Here is a 10,104-nt window from a genome sequence, read left to right as displayed (position 1 = left end):
GGGCGGGCGGGGCGGGGTGCCCGGGAGGCGGGCGGTGACAGCTTTGGCGGCCACCGCTCCGCTCAAATAGCCGGTGCCGCCACCGGAGCGGACCTGGCACGGCCGCCCGCCCCATGGTGACGGCGGCGAGCGGGCGGTGCGGCGGCACTCCGGAGCGGCGGGGGCCCGGCGGCTCCCCGGGGGGCTGCCCGCGGCGCCCGGCACGGCGGCGGCGCCTGGGGGCGAGGACGGCGGAGGCGGCGGCGGGGGAGAACGCGCAGGAGCTGCAGGCTTTCCGCGACTACGGGGAGAGCTGGTACCGCTCCCGCAAGGGGCTGGAGAGCCGCTTCCAGCCGCGGGAGCCGCTCGCCCGGCAGCCGCAGGTGGGGGCAGCGGGGCCGGCGGCGGGGAGTGGGCGGGGGAGCCCGGGTCGGGCCCGCCTGATCCCCACTGCCGGTGCCGTAGGTGACGGCAGAGGCGCGCTGCAAGCTGGTCAGCTGGCTCATCCCCGTGCACCGGCATTTCGGGCTCTCCTTGGAGGCTCTCTGCCTGGCCGTCAACATCCTCGACCGCTTTCTCGCCACTACCCCAGTGGCCGCCGACTGCTTCCAGCTCCTGGGGGTGACAGCGCTGCTCATCGCCTGCAAACAGGTAGGGGCGGCCCCGGGCCCCGGCTGCCCCGCCACCGGGGGTGGCGGCCCCTGAGGCCAGCCTGAGGGGCCACAGACATGCCGGGCTCCGCGCCAGCTCCCCTGCACTGCTTCCCGGCGGCAGCGCCCTCACTCCTGTGCCCACCCGCAGGTGGAGGTGCACCCTCCTAGCGTGAAAGAGCTCCTCGCCCTCTGCTGCGATGCCTTCACCCGCCAGCAGCTCCGCAACCTGGAGTGCATCGTCCTGCATCGCCTGGACTTCGACCTGGCGGCGCCCACCGCCAGCTTCTTCCTGGAGCACTTCAGCCAGGTGCGGCTGGAGACCCGGGGGGCCGACGCGGGGGAGGCGGCGGACGCCCGGAGCTTGGCGGCGGGCGTCGCGGAGCTCAGCCTGGCTGACTACGCCTTCACCAAATACGCGCCCTCTCTGCTGGCCGCCAGCAGCCTGGGGCTTGCGGACCGGCTCCTGCGCCACCGCAGCCCCCTGGACCTGCGAATCAGCGGCTATCCGGAAGAGATCCTGCGGGACTGCATGGACCAGCTTCAGCTCCTGGTGTCCCTGAACGGGCGGTCCCTGTCTCTCCTCCTGCCCTCGGAGGTGGCCCAGAAGTGCCCCTGGCTTGGGGATGACCGCTGACAGCGGGTGGTGGTGGAGGCGGCTCTGGTTCGGCGTTTGTGCTCCACAGAGTCGGTGCAGTCTGATCCACTAAGCCTTAGTGTCACTGGAGCTTAAAAATTAGATGGCGTTTTGCAAACGATTTTATATGTCATGTCATCTGCACTGTCCTTTTGCTGTATTTTTTTAAGTCCAGCATGTAAATAATTTACTGAATCTCACATACTGTGTTATTTAATTGGAGGGTGGTCCATAAAGATAACGTTGTAAGGACCAACCGAATGCTGAGTAAACTCTTTTCTGAGTAAACTCTTTTCTGCTTGTTACCTCTATAAGTTTATTGGCTGGTGGTATGCAGATGCAGCTGGGAGAGGAAACACATTGGCACATAACGAATTCACCCTGTCAGTTAACTCAATCCCCCACAAAATAAACATGCCCAATAGTGTCTGCCCTGTGATGCCTATATAACTTGAGTCAAAGTTACAAGATCTTGAGTTATAAGATATACATCTTGAGTTATAAGATATATAAGATACCAATATATCCCAAATCATAACTTTCTATACAATGTAATGGCTGGTATATGGTTAAGTAGCTGCTTAATGCTTAAATAAACAGAAACTTGCCAGGTGAGTAGTTTCAAAAATAGACAGGTATAGCTATATTGGAAAGCAGCAGGATGTACTAATTAGTAATTAGCAAATGCAAAGCAAATTAGCCACAAAATGAAGAATTTAGACTGGTTAGATCTGGAAAGACCAAGGAACACCATAACTGTGCGTGCTCTGAAGATAAAGTTGAAAAGCTTTATGAGGAACACCTTAAGCCTTCATTGAAGAAGACGCCCCCCCAGACCACCTAAATTGGGGAAGCACAAGCATAGTACAATAGAACAATTTATATCCATGAGATAACTTTATGTAAATCAGTTCAGGTGCATGTATGATGATGTTATAATGCCGTAGCAATATTAAGCAATACTTACTGTATAAATAAACCACAGCACTTAACAAGGATGGGTGAGTTAGGTGAAGAAATCCCCCTCGCCTCCAGTGCTGCAATAAAAAAAATACCTGCTCTATAGCCAGTCAGGGGTTTTATTTCACCCCTTTCAAACTGCCTCCCGCTGGCTTGGTCATGGCTCGAGAAAAAAAAATAGATACACTGACATAAGTGTAGGAAAACAGAGTGTGGGATAATAATATAATCCAGAGGCACGCTCCGAAGCAGGTTGGCACATTCAAAGGCAGAAAACAGTCATAGCATTGTAAAATATTTCATTCTCTTCATTTGTATCTGTGCACAAAAGTAGTGTTAAAAGACCTCATAGACACCTAGAGCTGCCCTAGGCAGTGCTCACCTTTCACCTTTCAGCGCAGGGGGCACCCGGACGCCGGGCGGCGCTCCGGTCCTGCCTGCCGTCAGGTGATGAGCAGGATGAGCAAACCTTGTCCATGCTGCTGTTATTAAAAATACCCAAAAGACCGCCACGGGGGAATAAAGGGCAGCTCAACCTCCGCCAACCCTGTTGGTGGTTTCATCTGGACATGCTGTATCAGCGAGTGGGACTCTGCCTGCACTAGGGTACCCTCTCCCGGTGCGCGGATCAGTACATTCGAGATGCCATGGACGGGTTTTTTTTCTCCTACATAACACACTCCCCCCCCGGCCCACCCGTCCCCCATGGCTTTCAGCGCAGACGGACCCTATCCCTTACAGAGATTTAACACACACCACTACGAAAACCAGCCCAGCCCCCAGGCTGACGCCCCCGCTGCCCGGCGGCGCCCCGCGGGGCTGAGCGCGGCACCGAGCTGCTGGCGGGCCCGGCAGCGCCTCTCCTCGCCTTTCCCTCCGGGGCGGCCCGCCCAGGCTCCGCAGGCGCGGGGAGGACGCCCCCGGCCGCCCCGAGCCCCCGAGCTCCCCCGCCCCGTCCGCGCCGCAGCGGTGCCCCGCCGGCCGCCGCCGCGCCCGCCCTGGGTGAGTCAGCCTGCGGCGAACAGCCTTAACCCCCCAGGCGTGTACCCTTCCCCGTTCCTCCTTCTGCGCCCCTCTGGTGTCCCCCACTGTGCTCCCCAGCCGTGACACCCCACGCCTTACCCTGAACCGTGTTCCCCCGACCATGAACCCCACTGTATCATCCCTGGTGCCTTTGCACCCTGTTTCCCAGCCTCGCATTACCTAGCCATGCACATCGAAGGTGTTCCCCGGCAGTGCTTTTCATTTTGCCAGTCTCCTTTCAGTATGTCCACCCCTGCCCATGCTACTCACCTTTGTCTCTGACTGTCCCCAGTGCTCAGCACCATCAACTGGCAGGATTTGGCAGCCTCTGCCCCCATCCTTCCCACCACCCCAGCTGGCCCTGTGACCCTGCAGCAGGTAAACCTACTGTTCAGAACAGCCTAGGCTGCACTTGACTCCTGAAGGGGTAGCTCTCTCAAGCAGATGGATGCTGGCAACTTCCCTAGCCTCAAGTTTCCCACCAGTGAAATGGGCACAGCAGAGGACAGCATCTTGTCCCATGTGTCAGATGGGTTGCAAGTGGCAAGGGGATGGTGCCTGGGGGTGCTGGAACTGTGATAAGGTGCTGAGCACAGGCAGCAGACACTGTCAAAACAGTATGGGCCGTGGAGTGGGCAGGTCTGAGCATTGGGCCCTGCTCACTGGATCATTTTCTTCACCCCTGCCAGGGTCCCTGCTTCCAGGATGGGCCGGAGTTTGATTTCCAGGAATTCAGGCATACTGTCAGTGACTTTATACCTGGTAAGTAGATATTTTTCCTTACCTGAGCCAAATGTACCTGCGTGTGCACATCTGCAGTCATGCTGCATTGTGTCCTCTTTTTTTTTGCTTTGCTTTTGGAATTTTGGATGCCCACACACTGCATGTTTGTCCCACCATGGGACACTCTGGGGTAGTGCATTCCTGCTCACCCTCTTAGAGACCCGAGCTGTCACTGAGCTTTCTCCCACAGGAGACAAATCCAAACAGATTCAGGGTGCACAGCTGTCACAGCAGAGAAAAGCATTTCAGAGGGATGTGTCCAGAGGAGACATCTAGAGGGATGTTTAGAACCGGAATGGTGTGCTGGGGCTGGGGAGATACCTGAACGTGAATACCTCCACTTAACACTAGTGGCTATTCCTTCCAGATGTATCCACCTTAATGCCACCACCACTGGGCTGTACTGACTATGATTTCTCACTTGGTGAGGAGGTGGTTTTTGGCCCTTGCACCCCGCAGCTGCAGAGCAGCGTGCTGGTGCAGGTTCCCCCACAGAACCTGTCTTCCCCTGAGCCGTGCTGGAGGGACCTGGCAGACCAGCACCAGAAAGCACTGGGAGATGCCCTGGAAGCAAACAGCCAGGTAGTGACCCCTGAAGCCCTCCCCAGCCCACGCTGTGTTCTGTTGCATCCTGTTGAGGCAACTGCAGGGCCCTGGCGTGCAGCATCCCCTGGCTCCTGGATGATGTGGCTGTCTCCACCACTCCTTTCTCCATTTGTCCTTCATAGCTGCAGGAGACCCTCACACAGAGGCAGGAAGAGCTGGTGACACTGCGAGAGAGCAACGTGCAGCTGAAGGAGCTGGCAAGTCAGGCCAGGCAGCTGGCTGCTGTTCTTGACGTGAGTGCTGCTCACCAACCAGCCTGGCTGCCCCACGGCCCAGCTTGTCCCTGGGGGACGGTGTGCTGTCGGGTGCAGGGGGGAATAGGGTGCAGGGCAAGGCAGCACGGGGTGGGACAGGGCCTGGATGGTGGGAGATATGGAATGGGACTGTGGGAGTTGCGTCGTGCAGGACAGGGTGGTGTGGGGTGGACGGTGCGGGACAGGGCAGCATGGGTTGGTACAGTGTGGGGTAAGGCAGTATGGGGTGGAGCAGGGCAGTGGGGGGGGACCCAGCGTGGCACGGTTCGGGGCAGCGCAGTGAGGTGTGGGAGAGGGCTATGCGGTGTGGGATGGAGCAGTGGAGCGCTGTGCGGTGCAAAACAGGACGGGGCTGTGCGGTGCAGATCGCGGAACGCGCACTCCCTCTCGCCGGCAGACGCTGATGCTCCCGCAAAGCGCCGACGGGACAGTCCTTCCTCCTCTTCCTCCTCATCATCCTTTACCTCCTCCGTCCGCCGCCGCCGCTGCCCCGGCCGGGAGCGGCCCGGAGGATGCGGAGGGCGTGGACGCCATGCTGCGCGCCGTGTCCGACAAGTGTCGCGCCGCCCTGCGAAGCCTGGGGGGCAGCGCGGGGGACAGGCCGGGGGGCAGCCCCCGGGGCAGCCCGGGACACAGCCCGGGAGGCAGCCCCACCGCCAAGCGCCCGCGGGCGGGCCCACGGCTGCACGGCGCCTTCCGCGGGCTGCGCACCGGCCGCGCCGCCCCGCGCCCGGCCCGCAGCGAGCTGGAGGGCGGCGGCAGCCTGCGGGCGGCGCTGGGGGAGGCGGGCTCCATCCGCACCCTGGCCTTCCCGCAGGGAAACGCCTTCACGCTCCGCACGGCCGCCGGCGGGCACCGATTCCGGTGGGTGCCGCGCTGAGCCCCCCGCTCCGCGCACCGCGCCCCGGCCGCTGCGGAGCGGGGCCGGCAGCGCACAGCCCTCGGCACGCTCCCCGCTTTCTCTTGGAAAAGGGGTGTTCGCGCTTCCCCCCCGATGCCGGAGAAGCGGCGGGAGGGCGCGGCAGAGGCGCCGTGCCCCAGCGACGGTGCAGCGGCACACCGTGCCGCCCTGGCTCCTGGCCCCGCAGCTCGCCATCAGCAGCTTGCCAATGAAAGCAGAAATCTAACCAAGATCTGCCCGGCTCTATCCAGAGGTTTTAAGTCAGCTGAGCAGACAAGTGTAGCTGACAGGACTGCAGTTGGCCAGTATGAAAGCAGAGTGATCGTCCCAGGTGGCTAATCACGATGCAGCTGCTCCATCGTGGAATTTCACACCACAATGTTTACAAAGTGCACGTGTATCGTTCATGTGTGAAACTGTATGTGTATATTTGTACTCATTATGATGATTAAATGGTACTTTAAATTACCGTTTAATTTGTACCGATTTACTGTGAACTTTATTTTGCATCAGGTATGCATATTTACTTTAATTAGAGCAGAGATAGAAGAAGCATGTCTGATGGAGTAGTGATAGAAAGTTTTAGAATAAAACAAGCTTCTTTTAACATTAGTTAGTGGTACTGACTTATGTAAAGAGAAATGTAAAGAGTAGCAGATTAAAGGAGATCTATAAAGTGTGCTGCTAGAAATATGTTTATAGCCTAACATCATGACCATGTTGCATACCAAACACTTTTTATCTGTGTGTATCTGTGTGTCTGATGGTGCTCCTGTGAGTCTCACTGAGAAAGGTTTCATTTCACCCACTAGTCTGAAAGCTGAGCCACTAATAACACTCATGTAACAGTACCTGATATTTTTATATTTCTGTGGCACGCAAGTGACACACTGCTCCATCCAGGGTAGGGATTTTCTCCCTGTGAAGTTATTGTTTTTTCAGCATTCAGCTTTTCCAGCATCCTTGCATGGATGCAGTCCAACTGTGACAGGTCTGCATGATGGTTAAGCTGACAGCACATCATCACCTCAGTGGATTTCCTAGAGGAGTTGAAACCCTGCACATACTGTTGTGCTTTTGGCAAGCAGAGATGTATTTGGAAGGAGAGTGGTTGTTGTTGCCAGCACAACATGTAGTTGTGTGGCTGCTAGGAGACTGCAAATGTACTCATTGAATATCTGAGGCCTTCACGTCTGCAGCACTGATATCCTTCTAGCAGGAATGGTGCTGAAGCCCTTTCTGGGACGCTATGGGCTCAACCCTGAGGTCCCTGAGGTGACTTCAGAGACATTTACATTTTTGCAGAAGACCTTTACCACTTTGGCCAAAATCCTGTATGAAATCCTTTCTGTGTGCACTGAATTCATCAGGGAAGAAGTTAATAACAAAAGATAGTGCATATATATATATATGTGTGTGTGTGTGTGTGTGTGTGTGTGTGTGTACAATTATGTAATGCTCATAGGAACATTAATTCCTCAGAAATGAAGTGACACACTAAAAGTTTACACTTCTTGTAGGATGTAAAAATGCAATAACCACCCTGCTGGATTATAATTACTGTTGATCTTGCTGCTACTTCAAGTTTTTTTAGAATTACAAATATGTTTTTACTCACTTTTTCAGTAAACCTGCTATGGCGTTTCCACTGATCACTTTTACTCATAGTTTTCTATGGTAAGAGGATCTTTGATTAATTTTGAGATGTAACCTAAAAGTAGTAGAAAATTATCATAAATGTACTCTTAAGTCTGTTTAATTTGAAGACCTATTAATCAGAAAGGCTGAAAATTGGCTAATGAGAACAAGATGTTTCTCAGTGAGACTCACAGGAGCATCATCAGACATACAGATACACACAGATAAAAAGTGTTTGGTATGCAACATGGTCATGGTGTTAGGCTATAAATATATTCCTAGCAACATACTATATACATCTCCTTTAATCTGTAAAAGGGTATTTTGAATTGATACTTATCCATCCACTTCCATAGAGGAGCTGCATAAAATGGGCAAAGTTCTTGCACAGATTAAAACAGCCAAATTACTGGTTTTTTTGACAACAGTAAATTAGAAGGATTGCTATTAGGCAGGAGTTGATGGGATCACAGGGAATGAAGTCTGGTCCCTCTGGTCCCCTGATGCCCATGTTTCATGCTTGTTTTGTCAGAAGCTGACCTTGTAGGAAGTGGAAGGCTACCTCTAGGAACCCTCACATCAAATTTTTGCTGTATTTTGAGGTTTTATATTTCATGCTTTATGCTTATTGTCTGGGAGAGGATCTGTGCAGAGCCCCTGGACATGCAGGTGTGCTGAACTGAAGAACATGCTGGTTTGTGGTTTATGCTCACTGTGGTTTTCTCTCTCTGGTGGTGCATTGTCCATGCAATGCATAAAGGGAGCTAGTCAAGACCCCAGCAGAAATAAAGTAGTTGCAATAACATTTCATGAGCTTTTTACCTGCTCATGTTAAGTAAGCTTTCTCCACTTTTCCCTGCCCTGCTGGTGCCAAGCCATTGGGATGTGTGGCTGTGGAATGCAGAATTGCAGACAACTGGAGGTGAAAGAGAAAAATATATTTTAATTTTGGAGTGCCAGGGTAAGGGTTTATTGAGTTCATGTGTTGAAGACAAACACACCAATTTCATATATACTTTGTCTGGGAATTTTTTTTCTGTGGGTAAAATCCTTAGATGTTAATTAAAAGAAAACATCAAATCTCAAGGGACAACTTGATTAAAACTACATTCTAGAAAGAACGCTAACTTCTAGTAAGTAGGTGCATATTAATTAAGTCAGTAATTTTAAGAGTGGAAAGGACCAAAGGGATGGAGTTGTTCCGAAATGGCATAAGGGTTTTGTTATAGCTAGGATTTGTGAAAGCCTTTTTTTATCAGCAATTTTGCTCATCCCTTGATCAAAAGACAGTATCCAAGAGTGAGTGTCAGCAAGGCATTTTCCTGCAGGGCTTGTTAGAGTTGTTCAATAGACCACAAAGAGAAAACTTTGCCCATTCACAAGTCTGAGCTACCTTCCACGTACCAGTAATAGAAATGTTCTTGCTTTGATGTTCATTATCAAATTGTATGTAAACATGTTTACCTTCTCCATTTCACAGGAGGCTTTTGCCTTCCTTCACAGGTTCCTGTCTTTTCAAACCAAGACAATTATCAAATTGTATGTAAACACAGTCAAACATTTGGTGTCATTTAATTGCTCTGGTCACTGTTTTTGAAGCACACAGGTTCAGGCAACTCCCACTCATATTCCATCACAAAGATGCAACTGAAGTTCCTGCTGGTTTGCCACAGATCCTGCTTGGTGGCAGGCAGGCATTGAGGTGGCTCGGGCATTTGGTCATCATGTAGACACCAGACTCTAACATGGCTATCATGTGATAGCAGCAGTATAAAACTACTCCTCTTGGCTCCTCAGTGATTGCAGAGAGATTGAATTTCACTAACATTTATTCCCTTGTTTTCCTGAATATCTTTCTAAATAAAAATACCGCTGAGTCTAACTTCAAGGAAAAGGCAAGCATTTTCCAGTCCTTTTCATATGACAGCAGCAGCACTCTTCATCTTTTCTAAACACTGACTTCTGGTCAGCAGCCATTATTTGCATTTTGCATTGCATAGCCTCAACAAACAACTAAAGCTAATGAGGTCAAAAGAGGCTGTAGTTTGCTTTGGCACAACTATTTCATAGTTGTAGCAAAAATCAGTCTTAAAGTCTGCCTTGCACCTAGCACCTGTTCAAACTCTGATAGAAAGTGACTATTTATTTCAATATTTACTTTATATCTTAAATAAAATACTATGAAAAATAAATCAGTAAGAGTCTTTGAGGTTTTTCATGTGTTGGCAAAACACATGATAACATTCATTTTTGGTAAAATCTCCAGATTTCTTGTGTGGATAATGAAGCCACAATTAGAATGTATTTGCTAAAACAAGTCAACTTGAATTTTGAGTCTATTCTCTTTTTCACCCAGTAAATTGTTGTTGCATTTGCCTGTGAGGGTTATGATTTCAATCCAGCTGGAAGTTAAACTTCATGCAACTGATCCCTATCTTCCAGTCCCTCACCCACACACTAGTGAGAGAGGGGAGGGGGGAGAGAGAGAGAGAGAAAGAGAGAGAGAGAAGGCAGAATTACAAGCTGAGATAACAATTTACTGGAAACAACAATGAGATAAGAGAATGCAAAGTAACAGCAACAATACATACTAACAACAATGTGTAAAAGAGGGTGATTACACAAAAAATGCTCACGGAGTCTAACTGAGCAGACCTGGTGTCATGCAGCTTT

The 10,104-nt window shown here is 51.8% G+C and overlaps 1 protein-coding gene across 1 annotated transcript; it reads left to right on the top strand.

Moving 5' to 3' along the window:
- The first annotated feature begins 57 nt into the window (after positions 1 to 57).
- Positions 58 to 1,488, top strand: CCNO (cyclin O). Its single transcript, XM_039709860.1, has 3 exons — positions 58 to 362; positions 445 to 630; positions 781 to 1,488. The coding sequence occupies exons 1-3, from the start codon at positions 114 to 116 to the stop codon at positions 1,264 to 1,266; spliced, it is 921 nt and encodes a 306-aa protein (XP_039565794.1). The 5' UTR covers positions 58 to 113; the 3' UTR covers positions 1,267 to 1,488.
- Positions 1,489 to 10,104: the final 8,616 nt, after the last annotated feature.

The sequence above is a fragment of the Passer montanus genome, unplaced genomic scaffold, assembly GCF_014805655.1.
Source record: "Passer montanus isolate IOZ18808 unplaced genomic scaffold, ASM1480565v1 scaffold22, whole genome shotgun sequence".
Lineage (NCBI taxonomy): Eukaryota > Metazoa > Chordata > Aves > Passeriformes > Passeridae > Passer > Passer montanus.
This window is presented reverse-complemented; position numbering and strand designations above follow the sequence as displayed.